At 47.9% G+C, this 25,960-nt stretch overlaps 2 protein-coding genes across 2 annotated transcripts in view; both read right to left on the bottom strand.

The window, feature by feature from the left end:
* Window positions 1–25,635, bottom strand: part of trpm2 (transient receptor potential cation channel, subfamily M, member 2) — a gene marked incomplete at both ends in the record, with an annotated part of 31,227 nt that extends 5,592 nt beyond the window's left edge. The window contains 20 exon segments of the mRNA XM_084478956.1: window positions 7,676–7,856; window positions 8,155–8,326; window positions 9,142–9,274; window positions 9,591–9,709; window positions 9,914–10,139; window positions 10,395–10,493; window positions 16,008–16,120; window positions 17,838–17,983; window positions 18,117–18,246; window positions 18,358–18,480; window positions 18,807–19,172; window positions 19,527–19,648; window positions 20,431–20,533; window positions 21,334–21,534; window positions 21,870–21,931; window positions 22,502–22,682; window positions 23,312–23,475; window positions 23,895–24,075; window positions 24,680–24,848; window positions 25,457–25,635. Coding sequence (XP_084335082.1) covers window positions 7,676–7,856; window positions 8,155–8,326; window positions 9,142–9,274; window positions 9,591–9,709; window positions 9,914–10,139; window positions 10,395–10,493; window positions 16,008–16,120; window positions 17,838–17,983; window positions 18,117–18,246; window positions 18,358–18,480; window positions 18,807–19,172; window positions 19,527–19,648; window positions 20,431–20,533; window positions 21,334–21,534; window positions 21,870–21,931; window positions 22,502–22,682; window positions 23,312–23,475; window positions 23,895–24,075; window positions 24,680–24,848; window positions 25,457–25,635 — 3,170 coding nt within the window.
* LOC311358712 (uncharacterized protein) lies at window positions 4,243–5,040 on the bottom strand (the record flags this gene model as incomplete). Its single annotated transcript, XM_084478840.1, has 1 exon — window positions 4,243–5,040. One exon carries the CDS (start codon window positions 5,038–5,040, stop codon window positions 4,243–4,245), a length of 798 nt encoding a protein of 265 aa, XP_084334966.1.
* Window positions 25,636–25,960: the final 325 nt, after the last annotated feature.

Raw genomic sequence — 25,960 nt, 5'->3', positions numbered from 1 at the left:
TCTCCCACCTCTACCTCGACATACAAAATTGTTCAATGTAATGATTTAAGAATTGGTGTAATATGTTCAAAATTTTTGGTCTTTGTTAGAACTCTAGCAGCAGCATTCTGAACAAGCTGTAGTTGCCTTAGAGTTTTTTTTTGGGAGACCTGTAAGGAGACCATTGCAGTAATCAAGCTTGCTAGTGATTGTAAGTGTTTGTAAGTCTTCGGTAGACATGAGCCCTCTAAGTCTTGCTACGTTTTTAAGGTGATAATATGCAGATTTTAAAGATTTATTTTTTGCTTTATTATAGAGAGAGACAGAGAGGAAAGTGTGGAAGACAGAGGTGAAGACATGCAGTAAATGACCCAGGCCGAATTCCATCCTGGGTCTCTGCGATTAGGACTGTGCCTAATATATGGTATGTGCCTTAGCCCAGTGCGCCACCGGGGCGCCCATAATATGCAGATTTTGTAACTTAATAATAATAATAATAAATTTTATTTGTAAAGCACTTTTCATAAAGTTATCTCAAAGTGCTACAGAAACCAAAAAACAAAATAAACAAAAGACTAAGAGAAAAATCAGACACGATTAAAATCAGACACGATTAAAATCAGCAGAAGAAAGAATAGCTAAAGGAGGAGAAGAAAGTGCAGAAAGAGAATAAAAACATCTAGGAACGACCTAGGAAAGCCTGTTTGAATAGAAACGTTTTAAGCCCTTTTTTAAAGGCATCGACAGACTGGGGTTGTCGTAGGTGCTCAGGGAGGGAGTTCCAGATGTGGGGGGCAGTGGAGCAGAAGGCTCGGTCTCCCATGGTGCGGAGTCGTGTGCGGGGCTGATGGAGGAGGTTGGTACTTTGGGACCGGAGGTTACGGGTGGATGAGTGAGGGGTAAGGAGGTCTTTGAGGTATTGTGGGGCGTTGCTGTAGATGCAAAGGTGGGTGATGAGGGCGATTTTGTATTGGATTCTTGAGGTTATGGGAAGCCAGTGTAGGTTCTGAAGAATGGGGGTGATGTGGTCGTATTTGCGGGTTTTCATCAGAGTTCGGGCAGCACAGTTCTGAATGAATTGAAGTTTCTGAAGGTGTTTGTTGGGTATACCGATGAGCAGGCTGTTACAGTAATCAAGCCATTTTGGCACATCCAGTCTTTGACTTGCTCAATGCACTGGCACAACCGATCTATGGGCTGATAGTCATTTGGTGATAGAGATACATAGATTTGTGTGTCATCAGCATAGCAGTGATGGTCAATATTGTTATTTTGCATGATTTGCCCTAGTGGGAGCATGTAGATGTTGAATAGAGAGGGTCCTAAGATCGAACCTTGTGGGACTCCACTTGTCACGTTTGTTGATTCTGAAACAAAGTCGCCAATGGAGACAAAGTAGTTCCTATTTTGTAGGTAGGACCTAAACCAATTTAAGACTGTGCCTGAAGCCCCACCCAGTTTTCTAATCTGTCCAAAAGTATTGTATGGTCTACAGTGTCAAATGCAGCACTGAGGTCTAGTAGTATTAGTATTGAGATTTTGCCAGAGTCTGTGTTAAGACGGATGCCAGGAAGTCACTAAGTTGCTGGAGGACAACTTTCTCAATGATTTTCCTTATGAAGGGTAGATTTGATATTGGTCTGTAGTTGTTAATAATAGAGGCATCTAGGCTCCGCTTTTTTAAAAGGGGTTTGATAACTGCAGTTTTTAAGGCTTTTGGTATTATTGGTAGTATTGGTTAGTATTGGTTAGTATTGGTTTTAATGATATTGGAGAAAAATGTTTCTCTAGCACTTTTTAAGTCTAAATTGTAGGCACGGAGGCTCTCTTTATAGATGTCATGGTGAATATGAAGTTTTGTTTTACGCCATATGCGTTCAGCCTTCCTGCATTCTTTTTTCTGGGCTGTTACAAAAGCAGCTTTTCTCCAAGGTGCCTTTTGCTTTCCAAAAATCGTTTTAACCTTATAAGGTGCAATGACATCTATGACTTTCAAAATTTTCAAATTAAAGTTTTCTAAAAGATCATCAGCAGAACATGGGTTGAGAGGTGGTAGCAAGGAGATGGCCTTTTTAAAAAGTACATTAGAATGTTCATTGATATACCGTTTTTTGACAGTATTTGATTTTGTCTGTATCTCGGGAATAAAAGATATATTAAAGAAAACACAGAAATGGTCAGACAGTGAAGGATCAGTCACCGAGAGATCTGAAACATTGAGACCCTTTGTGATAACCAGGTCTAGAGTGTGCCCCTTACAATGAGTAGCTTCTTTCACATGTTGAGACATTTCAAATATGTCTCAACATGTCTCTGTGTTTTTTTGCACACTTATCATTAAAATCATCAGTATGAAAATTGAAGTCACCAGTTATAACTAGAGAGTCAAAGTCTGTGGAGATGCTAGACAATAATTCTGTAAAGTCATTGAAGAAATTTGCAGCGTATGTGGGTGGCCTGTAAATAATTAATAGGAGAACTCTGAGGGAACATTTCAATACAGCACAAAGGTATTCGAATGATGGAAATTCACCAAATAGCATCTGTTTCCCCTGAAATACATTTATATTTATGTATATATATTATATATACATAAATATAGCAGCAACCCCTCCACCTCTTTTTCCAGATCTACATACATCAAAAAAGTTACAGTTGGGAGGAGCTGTCTCTATCAGAACGGTTGCACTGTTATTTTCTTCTAGCCATGTTTCAGTTAAAAACATAAAATCCAGTTGAGAAGTGGTAATAAAATCATTAACTAAAAATATTTGTTATTAAGAGACCTAACATTAAGTAGACCCATCCTGATGGTGTTATTGATAGGCTTTAAGGTTGATTTTGGTTTGGAGGGAATAGGTATGAGATTTGAGAGGTTAGCAGTGCGTCTAAGTTTCCCTCTCTTAGTGATTACAGCAGGAATGCAAAAGTTGCCATGTTTTGATGTAGGCAACCTTGGGTTCAACAGATTATGCAAAACTTCCTTTGTGCTGTGTCTACGGCTGAACCCTTTTTTGTCTCAGTAATAATCAGGACTACTCAGTACAGGGAGGGGGGTGGCTGGGGCGCCCTCCGCTTGGGTGTTATCAGACTGTGGTCATGACATGGGGATGGTATCATTGACACAGATGCAAGTTTGATGCCAACATTTCTCAGTTTCTTAAATTCATCTGGAAAATCATAAAGGGAGGAGACAGTGGAACTGGAGTTGTCGTTGTGGCTATGGGAGCGATGAGGCTGGTGGTCATCATCAACGGGGGAAAGCTGGAGGTCATCATCGATGGGGGAGTGCTGGAGGTCATCGTCGATGGGGGAGTGCAGAGGAGGGGGGTGGCCGTTCTTCGCCAAGCCAGCATCAGCAAAGGGGGGAGGCATGGTGTCGATGGTGTCGGGCAGGCTGTTGTCTCTCTTCAAGGTCTGTGGTCTGTCTGCTATCTGTGTGTCAGATAGTGGGACAGTAGATGTGTGGGGGAGGCTGTAGTCTCGCTTCTTCTCATGGCATGACAGGGAAGATTTGTGGGAGAGTGAGAAGAGAAGATTGTCCCTTAACAGTTTTGAGCCTGACCTGTTTGGGTGTAGGCCATCTCCTCTGAAAAGATATTTGCGCCCCCAGAACAAGTTGAAATTGTCAATAAAGCCCCTTCCTCTTTCATTGCAGACTCTGCCATGACAAAGCCATGTATTCAGTGCAAGTAGACGACTGAATCTGTTTATTCCCCTGTCAACTGCTGGTATGGGTCCACTGATGAATGACCTAACGTGTAATTTGTCCAGTGTGTCCAATAGTTGTAATACTGTTCTCTTCGAATATCATTAAGTCCTGCATGCACAATAACCTGTGAGATTTTGGGGTTTTCCAATATAATTGTGGTTAGTTTCTGGTTGACATCACTAACCATCACATCTGGGAAGTAGTGTGACGAATAACAGCACATATAACAACAGGCTGTAATATCCTCACATAGCCACAAGGGAACAGGACCAAATATATAAGCTGTATTAACCACACATAGCCACAAGATGGCAGCACACATAATACACTAGGAGGCGGGCGCTCAACACTAGCCAATCAGAGCACATTACACGTCACAGAGGCCACGCCTGCCAAAGTACTATGAACGCACACAAGCAGGAGAGGGAAGATACTCTACAGGCAGCGTATCAACAGATATCCAGCTAAGAGTCGCTCCACGCGTGAATTATACAATTCCTCTCCTTTTGCTTCATAGATAATAGACCAAAACCTAGACCAAATAAAGTGAGTTAAAAGCGATCCTGTTTCGGCGGCCTTTTCTGAAAAAGAACACAACAGTAGCATGTTTTGATCTTCTTACTGGTTATATCCTTTATGGTTGAGTCTCCTACAATCAGAGTGTCTGGTTCATCTGCTTTCTGTGAGATGGGCCCTTGTTGGCTTGAGGTGGCGGTGGCAGACGCATGCACAGCTCGACTCCGTGGCAACTGGTTCTTGTTCCGTCTCTGTCCCCACCGTCCGTCCAGACGCATCCTGGGGCTCAGGGGTGCACGGGTGGCAGATGCATGCGCAGCTGGCCTCTCTGGCGACAGGGTCATGGTCGGTCTCTGTCCACACCATCCGTCTGCACGCATCTCTGGGCTTAGGGGTGCATGGGTGGCAGGCGCGTTTGTGGACTCCTGGAGTGGCAGGAACCGGTTCTTCAGCGGCATGGTAAACTTCAGCGATTGGCTAATCCGGCTGATTTTAGCTTTGGGAAGCTTAGCATTTGGCGTTGAGTGAACTTGTTGATTCACTTTGGAATGTTGTTTGGGATTAGCGCCGACTCTGTGCCAATGAGAGGCAGTTGGAATTGTCTCTCTCTTGTCCAGCTTCGGGAAGGATACAGTGTAGCTTTGATCATCCTGTTGTGTATTTGTCTGAGCTAGCTCAGCAAACTCACCCATCGGCACCGTATCCTGGAGGAGTCCTTTGCATTTTTCTAATGCTGCTAGCCTCGTTTCAAATAAAGCCACTGTCTGTTGCAGTTTGGTGCAGTCTGTGCATTTCCCAGTCTCTGTGCCTGAGACATCCGAGTACAGAGGCATGTTGGCGATAGGAAAGTCCAAGGCTTTTGCTGCGGTCTGATCTGGTAGTCAAAGTGCCAAAAAGTAGGGATGCACCGAAATTTCGGCCACCGAAAATTTTCGGCCGAAACACTTTTATCACCGAAACAACACGGCCGAAACAGGAAATTGTGATGACGCAAACAAAAACCGCGGCCAGCACACGCTTGTCTGGATAAGCGCCTCTGCGCCAACATGTCTGCGGTGTGGGCATATTTCCATATATCTGAAAAAGACTAAATGTAGTAATCTAGAGAACCAGCTACAACCTTGTTTTCATCCAAACGAGCCGTCTTTAGCGACGGCTCGCTATGAGACAGCTTCTATTAGCTGTCGGCTATCAGCTGCGAGTTTAGGGACCGTCCGCAAAGTGCCGACAGCTTCTATGAGCTGTCGGCTATCATCCGCGAGCTTAGGGACTGTTTGCAAAGTGCAAAACGGAAAACGGTGTTGTTGTTTTTTCAGTGCTAAATAAATATTTTTATACTTTTAATAATTGTAATTGATTTATTCTTTGAATTGCAATGCCTTGATTTTAGTGAGGTTAGTACACAGTCATAGCTATAAATGCAGTGGTAGGCCTACTAATAATTGGCATAATAATTTATTTCGGTGTTTCGGTTTTCGGTTTTCGGCCTTGGTTTCCTCATTTTCGGTTTTCTGTTTCGGCCAAGAATTTTCATTTCGGTGCATCCCTACCAAAAAGTATTGTTGAATCGAGCAATGGAGGTTGACGGAAACAAACTATATATTCTTAAGTATTATGATCATGAAATAAAATAAAATAAAGTAGACCTGAACGATGAATTAAGTAGTTTTTGCCACTGCCTAACGGAGCTTCGGGAAACACGACCTCTCTCTCTGCTGTCTCTTATCTCTCTCTCTGGTACCATTGCTTGTGCAAATAAAGACTGTAAATACATCCTTATGAACTGAAAAAGGGTGGATTATGGGAGCCCAAAACAGCCCTATCATGACTGGGTGTGAACACTATAATAAATATAATGAATAAATGATTATATATTATAAATATATGACATAACTTGTGAATACTGTCATCGCTATGTGTAGAATCCCTCTCTAGGATTGGTTCATGGCAGATTGAGCATCCCCATGGTACGTCGATAAGAGATGAACCACTGAGGTTTCTGTCTTTAAGTTTATACTCACTATGCACCCACAGCACAGCAACAGGATGGGAAGGGGACTGACAGTCATGTGTTTCTATCAGGCACAACCGTGTGTTTGTATGTGAATCCCAGGGGCGGAGGGCCCTCACAGGAAGCATATACAGAGTGCACCATTGGTTAGAAGGGAGTGAGGTCATGGCCCACACCATGGACTAAGAAAGGTTGCTGATAGTCGGGCTCTATTCCACTGCCGCCCTGACACCTGGAGGGATTTGCACTCATCTCAAGTGGCGGTTGACCTTCATCCTTCTTGGGGTTTGGCACCAGGCGTCAGAAGGTCATTCACATTCACAACACATTATAGTTCTTAGCTTACAATGGTTAGACAATGCTGGATATATACGAGGGTTTGCCCATCATATGGTGATCCCCTGGGTGGTTGACTGTACATACCTCCAGGTTTGGCAGTGAGAAAGATCTTGTATCTCGGATACTCTGGGATCACCAAAGTGGCTGGAATCTGCCTGCAACCAACCAAGTACAGTGGTTGAATCTGACCAAAGGAGGGTATGTAAAACAGGAGGAGCTGACAGATGTGTAGCATGGAGCGCATTGTTAACTGTAGGGAGAATGGCCAGTTCCTCCTTCCAGGCGTTCCATGTAAGAGTGAGTCAGAGGTCAGACGGTGAAAGGGGCTCATGCCATTACTGCCGCTTGTCCAACTGCTGAATCAGGACCATGATCATGATGACTGCTTAAGGTGCTAAGGGACTGATGACCATCAGGTCATTTCTGGCCCATTGACACATTTATTAACCTTCAGAAGACAGAGGTTAGCCAGTCCAGAGTTAGTAGGACCATGGCAACAGGGGCAATCCTGTTCCCACTGAACGGTGTACTGGGTCATCAGGTGAGTATGCCCATGTGCCTTTGAAGGTCAGTCTGGCTACTGGGAGTCAGGACAGGAACCGCCCTTCAGAGGCAGATAGACGGGAGGCTTTCATTATGTCCTGCCCGAGAAAACGTTGAGAGAGACTAGTCTTGGGTGAGGAGCTGAACCTGATGGAACACACCAAAGTCACCTTATGACGAAAGCTTGTTCTCAAAAGGACTCAAACTCCATGAGAAAAGGCCCAAAGGTCGGCTCAGGTTAAAGGGTCTCATTCCAGTTTTGGTTTGTGTTGGTACAGAACCAAGGCCATGGGAGGGATGTAGAGCAGGAGGAGGCATGAGGAGGAAGGTCAGGTGGTCGTGAGCAGGTCATCGCCGTGGAAACAGGCAGAGAGGAAGCTATGGCTCTATTCTACAACACGAAAATAGTGCTGCATGAAGGGATCAGATATCAAGTGTCCCTCTTGAGCTTTGAGACCACATCCATCGGAGGTCTGAACCCAGAGCCTTCCCACTGGGAGACTCACCCACTAGACCATCCTGCCCCCCCCCCCCCAAACATCTCTCCCTCAAAGCGGGCGGGCCGGGGGTCTCACTTGAAGATGGCGATGAGCAGGTTGAGCAGCAGGATGTTGGCGAACAGCAGGTACACACAGAGCATGATGATGGTGAGCCAGGGTGGGAAGGCGGGCATCTGGTGGTCGTTGAGCAGCGGACACTTGGGCTTCAGGGGGTCGGAGCCGTCCACGGTGCACGCCTCGATATCGAACTCCGCGTCTGCCAGGAGGAGGAACACACACTAGTGTTATGGTGATACACACAGCTCATCAGAAGTGTGCTATCATACAACTCATGGAATGCTTGGCTGTAGTTACACAGATAAACATTAGGTCGTGTTTTTTCCACACTCACACCTGGTGGCATAATATGTCCCCTTTAAGGAGGTGCTCCTCACTGTCTATGTCATTATGGTTCCTTAAGGAGGCTCTCCTCACTGTCTATGTCATTATGGTTCCTTAAGGAGGCTCTCCTCACTGTCTATGTCATTATGGTTCCTTAAGGAGGCGCTCCTCACTGTCTATGTTGGAGGGGACGTTGCCGAAGATGATGAGGTAGGGCTCGTACACCGCCCCCCGGAGGATCCAGTCCAGCCGGCCCTCGTTGTGGATCAGGATGCCCTGCTTGGCCACACCATACGCCACCACCCAGATGCTCAGCAGGAACATGAAGAAGAACAAGTCCATGATCTGGGGGTGACACAGAGGGGGAGACACCGAGGGGGAGACACAGAGGGGGTGACACAGAGGGGGAGACACGGGGGGGAGACACAGAGGGGGTGACACAGAGGGGGAGACACCGAGGGGAAGACACAGGGGGGGAGACACAGAGGGAGAGACACCGAGGGGGAGACACCGAGGGAGTGAGACAGAGGGGGAGACACAGAGGGGGAGACACAGAGGGAGTGACACAGAGGGGGAGACACAGAGGGGGAGACAGAGGTGGAGACACAGAGGTGGAGACACAGAGGGGGAGACACCGAGGGGGAGTTTTATCAGTGACGCATCTTTCTCTATCCATCATCGGTTTTTCAATAACAGGAATGAAACACTTCTCAATACTGGGGAAACTTAGGGAGAGAGGGAGGGAGCAGAGAGGGAGGGAGCAGGGAGGGAGGGAGCAGAGAGAGAGGGAGGGAGCAGGGAGGGAGGGAGCAGAGAGAGAGGGAGGGAGGGAGGGAGAGAGGGAGGGAGGGAGCAGACTGGATGGGACGTTTTAAGTTGAATCCCTACAGGCTGCCATCCCTCCCCTCACCATTCACCCCCTCACCATCCCTTCCCTCACCCTCCCTCCCCTCACCATTCACCCCCTCACCCCCTCCCCATCCCTCCCTTCACCATTCACCCCCTCACCATCCCTTCCCTCACCATTCACCCCCTCACCATTCACCCTCCCCCCCTCCCCCTCCCCCCCTCACCATTCACCCTCCCCCCCTCACCATTCACCTTCCCCCTCCCCCTCCCCCCCTCACCATTCACCCTCCCTCTCCCCCTCCCCCCCTCACCATCCTCTTGACGATGATGATCTTGGGGCCCAGGGTCTTGCTGATGGTGAAGATGGCCATGAGGCGGAGGCAGAAGACGATGTAGTCGATGCAGAGGACGATCTTCCCCGCGTAGAACAGCCCCGTCGTTAGCCTGGGGGGGGGGGGGTACTTTACATTACATTATTGTATGTGTGTGTGTGTGTGTGTGTGTGTGTGTGCGCGTGTGCGTGTGTGTGTGGCGGTGGGTTCCCAGAGGGAGAGGTGAGTTTCTATATGAACATCACAGACTATCAGGCTATCTCTGAACACCAGCCTCCACAGAGTTGTGAACGCTGATGTTGAATCTACTGTCCTCTGAGATTCAGTATAGTATAGTTTAGTATAGTCACTGGATTTAAATGCAGTCCAGGTCTACTGAGGAACTATTGGGTGGCTCTGAAACAGGGAGGACTAAATAAGATACTTACCTAAAGGCGAGGCCGACGATGAAGAGAAGAATGGACAGCACGTCCAGAATGTTCCACAGGTCACTGATGTAGAGCTTGGCTTTTTTGCTGAATCCAAAACCATCAGGGTCATGAAATAACTAGAGAGAAGATAATGAGTCTGTAGCTCTGAGAAGAGATACATGTTTATTGCATCAGTATTAAGTGAGTGTGTGGGGGGGCGTGTAGGCAAAGGGACGGTGGCACACACACACACAGTGTGTGTGTGTGTGTGTGTGTGCGTGTGTGCGTGCGTGCGTGCGTGCACGCGTGTTCAATCGGCCGACGCCCTCCCTGTCCCCTACCTGCCGGACCTCCTCACACACCAGGGTGGCCAGCCAGATGTAGAGCAGCACCTCCAGCCAGGAGGGGGCGCTCTGGAAGTCCACCATCAGCACCACGGCGAACAGGAAGAGGAAGCCGAAGTAGGACAGGATGTTCCAGTAGAACTTGACCAGGGGCGAGCCGTACAGGCTGGCCAGCCGGGAGCACCCCCTCAGGGGCTGCAGCTGCCTGGTGCTGGGGGGCTCACTGCGGGGGGGGGGGGGGGGAAGGGTCACAGTTAGGGTGCCCTCTGCTAGGGTCAGGGGGTGTCATACATATATGGCCTGTTGGCCTATATGGCCATATATGGGCTATACAAATACAATTGAATTGGATTGGATGGTAGCTGCAGTGTGGCACACCACTGAACCACTTGTGTCAGCTGTCCTTTCATTAAGGGCTCCACACTGGGAGGGTCAAGGCTCCCACTAACTGAATGAACCGGCCGCTATGTGAACTTACAACGGATTACCGTTGGCCCGCCGTACACTTCCTCTTATCGTCCCCATGGTGATGATGTCCTCTGTCCTCTGAGCCTCTCTCTGGATCACCTCGTCACGTCTGAGCAAAGACAACAGCCAGACAGAGTTGTTGACGGGGGGGGGATGGGGGCTGTGGTGCCGCTACATTATAGCGCTTGTCCGGATCAACGAGTTCATCGAAAAACGTCAACGCCCAGAGAATACTGCTGTGAGAGCGTTGTGGGGAGATAGGGGGGTTAGAAACAATACGCTGTGGTCTGGTCTACTCTAGACAAATCATTGGCAGAGAATGAACAGGAGTTGTTTTGTTTTTTTGGCGTGATATTTGTTGCGTGTGTGTGAGAGCGTGAGATTGATGCTGAAAGCGTGAGTGTCACGCCAGATGCGTGAGAGTTGGCAACCCTGAAATAGTAGGAAAAGATCGGAGGTATGAGAATTAAAACTAACAGCTAAACTCAAACGATTCAGTCTAAACCAAAGACAATAAAGACGAGACTGTTGTGAAGGAAGGCGAGTGTCTCCATTGTAATATAAACGGGATCGCCACACACAAACACCCGACGCTCAACAGGTCGATTCAATTCAATCGATTAATAATTGAAGTGCCAATGAAAGAAGAAATACAGTAGCAGTTGAATCTTCACATTGTGTTTCTAGGTTAAATATTGACGTTGTTAGTTAGGCTCCACAATGTACAAAATGTTTAGCTTTTGTGATAGCCACCCTGGGCTAGAGTGGGTGACGCCATCACACTCTAGCATCAACGTTAGTCAAATATACAAAGCTGTTAAATCTAAAACTGTTGAGCCTCAAAAAGTATCAATTATATAGAAAAGTTTGAAGACAGGCAAGAGTGACATCCCCCCCCCCTCCCTGTTTCATTAATAATAATAATAATAATAATAATATTAGTGTTTTTGTTGTTGTTATTAATAATTGCTCAGACTTGCAGAAAAGATGTGACACATGGCACCGACAATTCAACCAAATACTAAGTATTTGATTCACAAACATGGTTCATTGGTTGCTGCGTTAAATCTTACCCAGATACAAAAGTGTAGCCCCTTTCTTTTTTTTTGATTGGCTGATAAGTGGCAGACTCGACTGAGAAATCCTGGGAGGACGTGCCTGACTCCTCCATAGTGAGAGCGGACATTTTGGACGCTGCGTCATATTAAATATAGCCTCGTTTTTTTTCCTGCGTGGGAAATACAATGTGTGGCGGGAGTGTGTGACAAAAGACCGAAATGCGTGACTGTCATGCTCAATGTGTGACACTTGAGAGCCCTGACCCTTCTATATTTTTTCACCATCCACACACACACCGTAGCGTTAACTTCTGGCCAGACAGAGCTCCACACACACACACACACACACACAGCCCAGACAGAGCTCCACACACACACCGCCCAGACAGAGCTCCACACACACACACACACACACACAGACAGAGCTCCACACACACACACATACACACACACCGCCCAGACAGAGCGGTGAATGGGTGAGGCAAAGAGCTCTCAGCATCCTTCCATGAAGCTGTATCACTGCAATCTGTTGGGGAACTAAGTGTAACAGTATAATAAAACAAATGTTGGTTTATAGTGAACTTCCCCAAATTTTGACCTGTAACATGGTACATTATTTATTTAGTTCCACTCGTCATTTATTGTTGGTTCCGATGGGGCGCTAATTGGGGTCGCACACGCCCAGACTTCCTCTCGTTGGAAGTTTGTGAAGGGGGTAAGTTGGATTTATGAGTCCTACATCATAAAAATTTTGTTATAGCCGTTGTCTCATTGTTTTCATGACACATATATATTTTTTTCATGGTGTATGAATGTTTACTATGGGTTCCGCTGTTCGCGGATCGGCAAATATGCAAATGAGTGTAATAAGATCTGAATTGAATGAAAGGTATTTAAGTAGGAGCTAACAGGCTAATTATTATGTGACTCATGGTAGACGACCGTCGAGAAGATAAAGGGCTCATGAGACAGGCAGGGTCTTGAAAATGCTGAAACAGTGGGACAAATTCAAGCTACAGAGTGAGCAAAGATCCTTTGACTGGAAAGAAAAGGTTCCAGTATGTTGTTGCAGCCTCGTTAATCAAGCAAGTGCTGCAAGGCATTCATGATGATGCAGGCCATCAAGGGCAATACAGAACATTGTATCTTGCTAGGCAGAGGTTCTTTTGGACTGATATGGAACGGGATGTCAGAGAGTATGTGAAAACCTGCAAGCGATGTGTGGTCAGCAAGACTCCTGAACCAGAAGCCAGGGCTCCTCTGGAAAGCATTAGAACTTCGAGCCCACTCGAACTGGTCTGTATGGACTTCTGGTCCGCAGAAGACTGTAAGGGGAAGAGTGTGGATGTGCTAGTGGTCACCGATCATTTTACTAAAATGGCTCATGCTTATCTCTGCCGTGACCAATCGGCAAAGCAAGTCGCACGTCAGCTCTGGGACAAGTATTTTTGTGTGTACGGGTTCCCTGAAAGAATTCACTCGGACCAGGGTGCCAATTTCGAAAGTGAATTGATCCGAGAGCTGTTGCAAGTGGCTGGAGTAAATAAATCGAGGACCACGGCATACCATCCTATGGGAAACGGCAACGTTGAGCGGTTCAACAGAATTCTGTTACAGACCCTAACATTTGCATATAATTGCACTGCACATGAGTCAACAGGGTATGCGCCTTTCTATTTAATGTACGGAAGAGTGCCACGTCTACCCATTGACGTCATGTTTCAGAGTGCAGAAAGGGACTGTGACCTTGCTGACTATGATCAGTATGTTGCTAAGATGAGGCAAGATCTCAAGGAGGCTATAGCTACTGCACAAGTCAATGCTCTCACGAGCCAGGAACGTCAAGCTCAACTGTACAACAGGAAGATGAAAGGCAACGTCATTGTTGAAGGTGACCGGGTCTTGTTGGCGAATAAGGGGGAGCACGGACGCAGAAAACTTGCCGACAAGTGGGGGTCCATTCCATACGTTGTTGTTTCTGCTGATCCCAGGTGCCATACTTACCGAGTCAGGAACACTTCCAATGAACAGGAAAAGGTTTTTCATCGCAACTTGCTTCTCTTGGCTAATTTCCTGCCAATCGAGATAGACAAGGAAGTTGATGAATCAATCCTAAGCGAGTCATGTGAGTCAAGAAATGAACAAGACGATTCACCTTCAGATGAGTCACATGTTTTAGGGTCAGGGCTTGACAAGTCAGTCTGGACTGCTAGTTGGGTGGCAGAGGCTTCTGCTTCCAACGAGTTACCTGAGAGCTCACACGTGCAGGACACTGACTTGGCTGTGCAGTTTAATACAGGGGAGACTGGTGAGCTGAGCAATTCCCTATCAGAGTCCAGGGTATCTGCTAGTGAAAGTGCAGATCAGGGATCTGAGGCCTCTGTGCAGCTCTCTATTGGTAGTTCTCCTAGTAGTAGGGTGAGTCGAGTTAGAACCCGTGTGGGAAGGATTGTTAAACCGGTGAATCGGCTGATTCAGAACCTGACACAGCAAGATGCTCAACACAATATAGTTCAGTTCATAGTTTAGTTAGGGCTCTAATGTCATGAACATTTACATATACACACCTATTGACACACTAGCAAGAGTCTGAGTGCTAAAGTTTATTTTCTTTTCTTTATTTTATTTTATTTTAATTTATTTTTTTGTGTCAAGTCGGGCATCTGGTAAGGATGCCCACTGGACGCCTCCCTTGGGAGGTGTTCCAGGCACGACCAGTGGGGAGGAGACCCCGGGGAAAACCAAGGACTAGGTGGAGAGATTATATCTCAACACTGGCCTGGGAACGCCTCGGGATCCCCCCCGTCAGAACTAGTCAATGTGGCCCGGGAAAGGGAAGTCTGGGGCCCCCTGCTTGAGCTGCTGCCCCCGCGACCCGACTCCGGATAAGCGGATGAGGATGAGGATGAGGTGTCAAGTCGGGTGTCAGTAATCATTCTGGAATTATATAGGTAGTGTATAAGGCACTCCTGTAGCAAGTACACTGTAGAGGGTCTGTGAAACCATCTATGGTCACTTTCCCTTAAGTTGGGTGACATATGTGTTGCAGTATATTTAAGCAATAGATCACGACAGGCTGTGGTATACGGTCATTATACCACAGTTAAGGGGCGTTGTCGGCGACGGCGACAACGGTTTGCCGGCAATTTAGCCTACTATCGAGTTCACTCACCGTGTGCCTATTGCTTTACAACATTTCCACCCTCTCCATCAATCAACATGTTTTTAGTCTTCAGTGAACTATGCTATCGCTTTTATATATAAATAAACAACAGTTAGAGTTAGGCGCGGAGTGATACTGAACTCTGTAAACTGAACGGGCGTCATAGCTGTGTGTATACGCTCAATATACGACAGTTGGGAACCAATCAGATCGCTTGATTTAAGCCACCCGTTTTATAATATGGAGTATACTTTGTTCAGTGGTACTGGCACTAGTGACTGTCTTTTAGCACTTTACTTGTAGTGATGATTTGGTGAAAGTTCAGAGGGGAGTATGTAACAGTATAATAAAACAAATGTTGGTTTATAGTGTTCCCCAAATTTTGACCTGTAACATGGTACATTTATTGTTGGTTCCGATGGGGCGCTAATTGGGGTTGCACACGCCCAGACTTCCTCTCGTTGGAAGTTTGGAAAGGGGGTAAGTTGGATTTATGAGTCCTACATCATAAAGGTTTTGTTATAGCTGTTGTCTCATTGTTTTCATGACAAATATATATATTTTTCATGGTGTATGAATGTTTACTATGGGTTCCTCTGTTCGTGGATCGGCAAATATGCAAATGAGTGTAACAAGATCCAAATTGAATGAAAGGTATTTAAGTAGGAGCTAATGGGCTAATTATTGCTGTGCTAGGGATTATTCTAGGGATGCCAGCGTTATCTCCAACTACCCGCATGTGATATGCCCTGTTGTCCTATGTTACAGGTATGTGTGTTAATAATATTTAAAGATCTGACAGTATTTAATTTATAATTATGCATGTATTTTTACTCTTTTCACTTATTATACTTGGTACACACTATACGATCACAGCATTGTCTTCTATTATTTTGTCTCTCTCGTTGGAAGTTTGGAAAGGGGGGATGCCAGCGTTCTCTCCAACTACCCGCGTGTGATATGCCCTGTTGTCCTATATTACAGAAAGTGCTGCAGAATAAATGCTGTCAGATCCATTCCACATCTCCTCTGCATTATCGGCCAACTAGTCATACGAAGACCTGTGAACATTAATGTAACAGGCTGATCGAAGTCTGTTACATAAGGTTGAGATGAAAGGTTCAATAATGCGTTGCGGTAGTCCTGGTGTCCTGGTTCATCCCTGGGCTGGAGAATGATCCACAGAGATATCAGAGTTAAATCTCTGAGCTGAACCTCTCATCTCTTTGATCAGGGTATGGTGGTTAACAGAGCCCTCCTAACACCCCCTGTGTGTTTCATCTCTCAGAGTAATGAACCAAGCGGCCACGCTCCACCCTAACTCACCAGGACCAGTTGAAAGGGAGAGCTGCTCTATGAATAGATGTGGCCCAGGGGTGGGAGGGGGGCGGAGGGGGCTCACCTGAAGCCCAGGAAGCCGGTGAAGATGAGGGGGAAGAACACCATGGAGAGGAAGACTCTCCACAAGGGATTGTCCACAGCAAGCTCACCACACCAGATCTGGGTCAGCAGCATCTGCAACACACACGCACACACACACACACACACACACACGCACACGCACACGCACACCAATTGATTAAACCACCTCATGAAGAAGTTGATGAGGTAGAACGTAACAGAGACCCTGAAACAGGGAGTGTACTTTAACAGCATTGGTTTGGGGTTAATGTTCTGGGTTAGACTAGCGTTGCGTTGTTTCCTCTTTATCACCAGATAAATCGACACGGCAAGAACGTGTTTCTCCTCCATTTTTCTAGATTCTAAAGTGACAAGTCCGGCCCAATCTAATACATGGTTGGTTTCCCTGAAGAGCAGTGGCAGTGACACCCCACCACTAAAGTGGAGAAATTTTACACTAGGAGCACTGGGAGCGGAGCGCTCTGAAGGAAGATGCTTGGTGCAGTGTTTTCTCTCAAGGAGGCTTCATGAAGCAACTTAAACTCTCCTCATTGGGAACAATTGTAAAAAAAAAACGTCACGTGGACACAGGTCCTAAACCTGCTGGAGCAGGCCTTTGTAGGCTTAATAAGGTTCACCTGTTCAACCCACAACTGCACTCATTGCCAGCAATTCCATAATCTGTAACATTTAGTTAAAGTCAGCACTGAGGACTAACTTCCTCAGTTAATTGTTCCAGCCACTCTCACTCATTATAGCAAAGCATGAGTCCTGCTTTTGGGTGACTATAATATCCATATTTGACGTCCCCAACACTGGCTGGATACTGACTTTCTGAATCTCATTGACTCCTTTAACCTGGTACATCTGTAACTGGTCCAACACGTGGTCTAAAACCATACTCTTTACCTAGTGCTCTCCCCTGGCGTCTCCCTTCATAACCGTTCATTGGATGACATCTGCCCAACTGAACACAAATCAGTGTTATTTGAGATTGAGTTGCTCCAGTCTCCTCTGAGGCAGAATGTATTTGTCTGCTCCAGTTTCAACACTATCACCTGTAACCTTTTAGTCCGAGTGTACCGAGAAAGTCAGACCATGTTCATTGTTTAATGCTTTTGGGTGACTTTTGGTCCTTGGTAAAGCACAGAGGATTTATTAAGCCTGTTCACCCACCTGTCACCCATCAATATTGACAACATTGAGTTGAAGTTCCTGTTGGACCAGGGCTGCACAAGGAAGTTCAACCTGCCCCACGCCTCCAACATGGGTGATTGGTGAAGCAAGGACTATGTCCCTCCAGCTTGGGAGGGACATAGTCCAGTCGGAGAGTGTTCTATCACTGTCATTTACTTCATCTTACTTAACCTGTCTGTTAAATGAAATCCTACTTTGTACCTTTTAAAGCCCTGCATGTTCCTACTCATGCTTACATCTTAGACCTCATCTCCCCTTACAAACCAGCAGGCCCTTTAGGTCCTCAGAACCAGGTCTTTGACTGGGCTCCCTCCACTGCCGCCCACACCCTTTGAGAAAGGTGCCTGCTTATATCAAATCAGCCGAGTCAGTTGGTGTTTTTAAAGAGAGACTCACCTGACTAAGGCTCTTGCATTGCAACGAGGAGGTGAGTTGTATAATAATCGGCACAGCACTTTGGTACAAACCTGGTTTGTTTCTTAAGGCACATTAATAAACCTGTACTTCAACTCTGCTGGCCCACAAGAGAGCATGAGAGTCAAAGGTCAACGGGCAGCAAGGGAGGCCATGGGCTGGCTGGGCTGCGTCCTCAAGGCCCCGGGGGCGGAGGGAGCCTGGGTTAAGGGGAGGGTACCTGGACTCCGCAGTGGGCTACAAAGCCCTTGTCATCGGCCTCCAGGGCCAGCCTGATGCAGGTGGTCCGGCCCCAGGACGGGGACACCCGGATCAGGAGCTTCTGGGCCCGCTCCTCATCACAACCGTGGCACTCACTGAATACTCCTGCTCACACACACACATACACACACACACACACACGTGTGAAGCTCATTTTTAATCTGTCTCAAACTAGTGTTGTTGAGTATCTATAGGGTGGATAGTGGACCTATAGTGGACCTATAAGGTAGTAGTGTACCTATAGCGTGTTTCTCGTAGATGTTGGCTAGCTTCATCATCTGTTCCGTCTCCTCTGCATCCTTGACCTCCTCTGCCATCTTCTTCAGGATCTTACTGGCTGCCAGAGCAGCGCACAAGCAGTCTTTACACTGACAACACACACACACACACACACATATTTATATACCTTCTGACTCATTAGCGTGCACACACACACACAGACACACACAGCCGTGGTGTATGCTGGGTACTGTGATCACCTGTTCCCAGCCAATCTGGGCCAGCTCCTTGTTGTTCTGGAGCACGGCCCAGAGGAACAGGTCGGTGCCCGGGTCCCTGGGGGCCTCGCTGGGTCCCTCCCCGCCCGCCTCCTGTGGATCTATCTGGACCAGAACATCACAAAATGAAATTCACTTGGAGTCTGTTTTTGCAGTGATTGTGGACAAATTTGTGTACATGTTTCATGATCGGTCATTTACTATTTACTAACACGTTTATTAAGCAGCACTTTAACATTTTAGAGGGCATGCCATTCAGGAGCAGGTGGGGCGTTATGGCATCCTGCTCAGGGAAGCCTACAGGTGGACTGCAGTTATTGGGCTTCCAACTCAGAACCTTTGGGTCATCGGGAACCCAACCCCGCAGCAGCCTGTGGTGGTGGTAGGGAGCCTAAGGCAGACGAACACATGAGTGACCAGAGCAGACTCACAGTGACCGAGTGGTCGTCGCGGCCCTCGTTGCTGCAGCCCTTGGAGGGGTAGATGTGCTCTGTGAAGCTGCCCAGCAGGTGGCGCACCTCCTCTGACACGTGGCTCATGGAAATCCGGGCGCCGTGGTCCAGCGTGGGCCGGCCCCGCACGAAGAGGCCCTGGGGCCCGCCGCGGGGCCCCCTGTGCATGCGGCGCACCGTCTGGCTCAGGAAGAAGCAGCCGGGCAGGTGGTTGTAGAGGTCGCACAGGGCGGCGTCCTGCCCCAGCACGCGGTCCAGCCTCACGCCGTTCTCCAGCAGCAGGCGCACAAACTCTGGCTTCAGGCCCGTCAGGGAGGAGAACATGGCCTGCTCCAGGTCCCTGGACTGGGGAGGAGAGGGACACGTTAGAGGAGGACATGGCCTGCTCCAGGTCCCTGGACTGGGGAGGAGAGGGACACGTTAGAGGAAGACATGGCCTGCTCCAGGTCCCTGGACTGGGGAGGAGAGGGAGGAGAGAGAGGGAGGATTAAGTTGGCTTTCCCTGACACTTCCAAAACTGTTTGCCAATATAACTAGCATGGCGATACATTTCTATATATCTTCTACTAAAACCTAACTGGATACTGCATCACTAGTGTGCCTGAGGGGGATAGAAACGGGAGACCCCGGCCAGTAAAAGCTCTTTGAAACTGCAACCAGCAGGTAAGAAACACATTTGGCTGGAAGGAAGTGGCTCACCTTCCACTGGCTCTCCTCCGTGAAGATCTCTGTCTCGGCGATGTCCACCCTGTTCCAGGCCACGGCCAGCTCCAGCTGCCTCTGCCAGCTGTCCCTGGACCCCGTCTCCTGGTTCCTGGAGACTACCAGGGGCTGCTGGTTACCACCCTATGCTATGCTAATGTGTTCATATCCAGCTCTTGACAAGGAAACGATTTTAGTGGGAAACTGGGACATGCTGTCAAGTTACCATCCTTTTCAGTTAGCTTAACCTGCACTTCATACAGTTCCCATTAGCATTCTGTAGTGGCTTTAGGTGTGGCTACAGTTATATATCTCATATATATTTGCAGGATTACCTGGAAGGAGGGACTAGTGGATTGGTGCATTTTATTCTTGGATATTTCTAGATATCTTTCATGGAGTAAATAGCTGCAGTAGGAAGTTACATAATCAAGGGTTGAACTTAAGATGAAGGGTTAGGGTTAGAAAGAAAAATGAAGCAGACACTTAAGAGGTTTGGCTACGTCCGCCTGAGGCTGTGGGACGGATCAAATGAGCACAACACAGATGGAATGTGCACTTTATATCGACTTTGAGCATCGTGAAGGGTATCAGGAGTCAGGAAGTGAGATTTTAAAGCCCATCATTTTTGGAAAAGGGAAATATGAAACTAAACAGATTATTTTACAATTCCTCTGTGTCACATAATGACTCAGTGTAAATTAACACAGATCATTAACATATTCCACTAATAGCATTAGAGTTTGATCCATCTAAACGTGCTATTGACAACCAACAGGAAAATGTTGAAGGCCTGACAGATTAATGGAACAAAACGACTAAACACGATCCACTACATTTCCATTAAGGAAACCCCACCACTTCCTCCACGTCACCCGTTCCAGAGCTGACTCAGGGGTACCTTTGAGGAGGGCCAGGATGATGGCCACGTCAAGTTCTCCGTGCTGCTCCTCGCTTATTCTGAACACGGTCAGCAGGTGAGACATCCTGATGATGTCCTGAATCTGGCAGAGAGAGACACCAGATTACCAGGCTTAATACTTTATTACACTGAGGGCCTTTAGCAGACACTTTGTCCAAATGGGCTTACAATAAGTACGTTTGTCAGAAGAAAGAGAAACAACAATATATGGCTGTCGGTACAGTAAGGATAGACACAAGTGGCAAGCACTAACATTCACTAGGTTAACCCATTCCCCGTATACAACAGAAATAGCTAGGATAAGATGCTACACAATGCACTACAAAGTAAAAAAATGTAAGTGCAAACTTTAGTTACTAGTACACTTACTAAAGTGTTAAGATTAAATGGTTGTGCATGGGAGATTGCGTGAGGACTTCAACTCAAACTTAGACGTGATTCTGTTGTATCTGCTGTTATTTTGTGAATTAGGATTTCACCAAGTATTGTTTCAGTGATCATTCAGCTCTTTGTATTTATTGTTTACATTGTTTACAGGATGATATCATTCAGCTCTTTGTATTTATTGTTTACATTGTTTACAGGATGCTATCATTCAGCTCTTTGTATTTATTGTTTACATTGTTTACAGGATGCTATCATTCAGCTCTTTGTATTTATTATTGTTTACATTGTTTACAGGATGCTATCATTCAGCTCTTTGTATTTATTATTGTTTACATTGTTTACAGGATTCTATCATTCAGCTCTTTGTATTTATTATTGTTTACATTGTTTACAGGATGCTATCATTCAGATCTTTGTATTTATTATTTAGAGTTCAAAGTGTGCAGCCCTTCAGTCATCTTCTCTATGGACAGCGTGGCATCACTCCGTCTGTACCTTCTTGGTCCACTCGATGATCTTCAGGGCAGAGAAGGTGTCGTACTCGCTGCCGAAGAACTTGCTCATGAGCCGGTGGACGAGGGCGATGGTGACGCGGGCCAGGGGCCAGCCCGCCACCTGGGCGATCACGTCCGCCATCCTCCCGGAGCCCTCCAGGATCACACAGGGGGTCCCGTTCAGCATGGCATTGAAGATGGTCTGGAGGGGAGAGAGAGAGAGAGAGAGAGAGAGAGAGAGAGGGGTAAAGACAGGGAGAAAGAGAGAGAGCGGTAGGTTGGACAATTTCAAGAATCACAATTTTTTATTCAAAATTTTTTTGTTCACAGCTAAATACAAGTGAATGATGTGATTGGAAAAATAGATAAATAAAGACAAATAAATACAATAAAATAAACAAATAAAATGTGAATAATTCAATGAAATAGAGAGAGAGGAGAGGGAGCGCGAGGGAGATGAATATAGACAGAGAAGGTTAAAGAGAATGAAAGAGATGGAGCAGATATAAAGAGAGAGAGGCAGACAGGATGACTTACGTTCAGAGTGCCTGGCCCACCGTCCAGAACCACACACACCACCGGGATCTTCAGACCGCTCTCTGAAGGACACACACACACACACACACACACATAGAGACACAGATATAGACACACACACACACACACACACACAGATATAGACATACACACACAGATATAGACACACACACACACAGATATAGACACAGATATAGACATACACACACAGATATAGACACACACACAGATATAGACACAGATATAGACACACACACACACACACACACATATAGACACACACACACACACAGATATAGACAAACACACACACACAGATATAGACACAGATATAGACACACACGCACACACACACACATACAGATATACACACACACACACACACACACACACACGCAGATATACACACACACACACACACACATATATTCAAATACTCAAACACACAGATACACACACACAAACACAAATATACACACACACACACACACACAAACACAGATATCCACAAATACACACACACACACACACACACACACAGAAAGAGTGGCAGTACCAGACCGGACCAGGTGAGAGAGAGCTGTGTCTGTGGACGGGATCTGGAGATGCGTGGAGGTCACCTGACGTCTCACCTGAGTTCCCCAGGGGCCTCTGGGAGATGAAGCTCTCCAGGCGGCTCCTCAGCTCGATCTCCACACCGTAGCGGCCGTGGGTCCCGTCGTCCACCAGCAGGAAGTGGCTGTGGTTGTCATCCAGGCAGGTGAGCCCGCCCTGGCCCTGCACGTCCATGGAGTACCTGACCAGGTGGAGCCCCTGGGGGGGAGGAGGTGGGGAGGAGGAGAGGGAGGAGGGGGTGGAGGGGAAGGAGAGGGAGGAGGAGAGGGAGGAGATGGTGGAGGAGAGGGAGGAGGTGGAGGAGGAGAGGGAGGAGGGGGAGGAGGAAGATGGGGAGGAGGGGCACGGGAGGGAGAGGAGGAGGAGGAAGAGGAGGAGGAGGAGAGGGAGGAGGGGGTGGAGGAGGAGGAGAGGGAGAAGGAGGAGGGGGTGGAGGAGGGGGAGGAGAGGGAGGAGGAGGGGGGAGGAGGGGGGGGTGGAGGAGAGGGAGGAGGAGGAGGGGAAGGAGGAGGGGGAGGAGGAGGAGGGGAAGGAGGAGGAGGAGAGGACATTTTGGAGAAGATATACAAGAAGCAAAGGCTACCTAGGATCTGTTAAACTATGGACCCTACTAAGAATCACGTGGCTGGGTTAGAAGCATAAGGACCTCCAACATAAAGGAGCATAACTGCTCCTTTATATTGGTTTGGATAAAAGTGCAATGCTAAAACAACATGTATCTATTTGAATACTCTAATGTGTATTTCCCTAGCCAGAGAGTCTACAGATAACAACAAACAGACGTGTTTGTTCCAAACAGACAGACAGCCCTAGTAGGTCCCTCCTACCTGCTGCACCAGGGCCTGCCGGTTGTGGATGGCCCCCCAGGAGGCCATCCCGATGGCCACCATCTGGCCCTGGGTGGACCTGCTGCTCAGGGCCTGGTCCCTGACCGCCTGGCCCACGTGCCTCATCACCCCCGTGTGGCTGCCCCCCGTCATGATCCACGCCCCTGGGAGGAGCAGGGGGGTCAGGGTGTGAGAAAAGGTTCTGCTCAGACACCAACGTCCAGCGTCTGACCGGAAGGGCCCCTGAACAAGAGGCTCTTAAAGACGTCTGAGTGGCTTTGGAGGAAAGCTTCTCAATGAATCCTTTAATACCTGCTGATCCGGGATGTGGCCTCTTGTGTCCAACAGCAGAACCAATGCAGTAACTTTACGTGTTTATATTTGATGTTGAATAACACCAAATATTTGATAAGATAAAGATCCCTTATTAAGATAATATTATAAAATATTAAGGATAATGTACATCGAGCTCGTCGGGCTCTAGTGGGGTGTTGTCTGTCTGTCTGTCTGTCTGTCTGCGTGTGTGTGTGTGTGTGTGTGTGTGTGTGTGTGTGAGTGTGTGTGTGAGTGTGTGTCCTCTGACCTGTTGTCCTGGCGACCTTGATGAGGCCCCTGTGGAACATGCTCTTGAGGCGGGCCCTCAGGTAGAAGTTCTTGGCCCCCCCGGTCACTGAGATGAGCAGGTTGGGGGGGGCCAGGCCCCACTGCTCCGTCAGCAGCTTGTACAACAGCTCAGGAGTGGTGTCTACAGACACACGGGCATACTGGACACACACACACACACACACACACACACACACACACACACACACACACACACACACAAACACAGTGACAGACACACACACACACACACACACACACACACACACACACAAACACAGTGACAGACACACACACACACACACACAGCGACAGACACACACACACACACACACACACACACACAGCGACAGACACACACACACACACACACACACACACACAGCGACAGACAGACACACACACACACACACACACACACACACACACACACAGGGACAGACAGACACACACACACACACACACACACACACACACACACACAGCGACAGACAGACACACACACACACACACACACACAGCGACAGACAGACACACACACACACACACACACACAGCGACAGACACACACACACACACACACATAGCGACAGACACACACACACACACACACACACACACACACACACACACAGTGACAGACACACACACACACACACACACAGTGACAGACACACACACACACACACACTAGTGTAGTCAATCAGGATGAGTGTGCGATGGGGATTGATGGTGAATGTATTTTAGGAGCCAGACTCCAGTCACCTTGCTGGTCTTCTGACCCAGACCCCCGAAGACCACCTCCCCGAAGGCGTCGGTGGGGACCTGGTGGGTGTGTTGGTGCGGGTCCCAGGACAGGCCGGCCCCGCCCGCCGGCTCCAGGCCCGCCTCGTCATGCAGGGACCTGGGGTAGCCACACTGACAGAACCCTGCCCTAGTGCGCGCACACACACACACACACGCACACGCACACGCACACACACACACACACACACACTCACACACACACACACACACGCACACGCACGCACACAAACACATGCTCACATACACACACACACACACACTCCCATGCTCACATACACACACAAAGACAGACAGACATGCAGACACAGACAGATGACACACACACACACACAGACACACAGCTGACGCTGTCTCATTCTGCTGTGTAATACCTCTGATGCTGCAGCAGCGCTGACTGTCAGCCACACACGCATCCCCACACACACACATCCTCACACACACACACACACACACGCATCCTCACACACACGCAATCTCACACACACACACACACACACACACACACACACACACACACACACACACATCCTCACACACATGCATCCTCACACACGTATCCTCACACACACGCAATCTCACACACACGCAATCTCACACACACGCATCCTCACACACACGCAATCTCACACACACGCACCTCACACACACACATCCTCACACACACGCATCCTCACACACACATCCTCACACACACACATCCTCACATACACACATCCTCACACACACACATCCTACTTTTTGCCTTCTGCAAAGAGAAGGCATTCCTTCTTCTTGACGTTGTCCCGGAACCAGGAGGCAGCAGCACAGCGCTGGGAGGCGGGACAGAGAGACAGGAGCTTGGAGCAGCGGCCCACGCTGACCGCTATCGACGGGATGCAGCGGGTGTAGCCCGCCTCCGCCCTGCCTGCCTGCATGGTGCTGCTGGAGCCAGAGCGGACTCTGCAGCCTCCGGCGGCGGGCCGGGGAGGGCGCCAGCCCCGTCACCGAGACGCACGCAGACCACGTCACGGGAGGGCAGTGAGCCAGCACACACAGCTGAACAGATCTGCTCTGACCGCATCTCCCGCTCTGCTCAGCCAGGGCAGGACGTGGGCCGTAACGACGTACGCTTCACAGATCAATAGCTGGCGGCTATTTTAGCAACTCAAGTAAAAATCGAAAAAAAGGTAGAGAGGAGATAGAAAGGAGATCTAGATAAAATAAAAGATCTACATAAAAAAAGAAAAAAGAGAAAAGGTG

Source organism: Micromesistius poutassou, assembly GCF_964030765.1.
Source record: "Micromesistius poutassou genome assembly, chromosome: 14".
In the NCBI taxonomy this organism is placed as follows: Eukaryota; Metazoa; Chordata; class Actinopteri; order Gadiformes; family Gadidae; genus Micromesistius; species Micromesistius poutassou.
The sequence above is the reverse complement of the archived record's forward strand: the minus strand, read 5'-3'. Positions and strand labels throughout refer to the sequence as shown.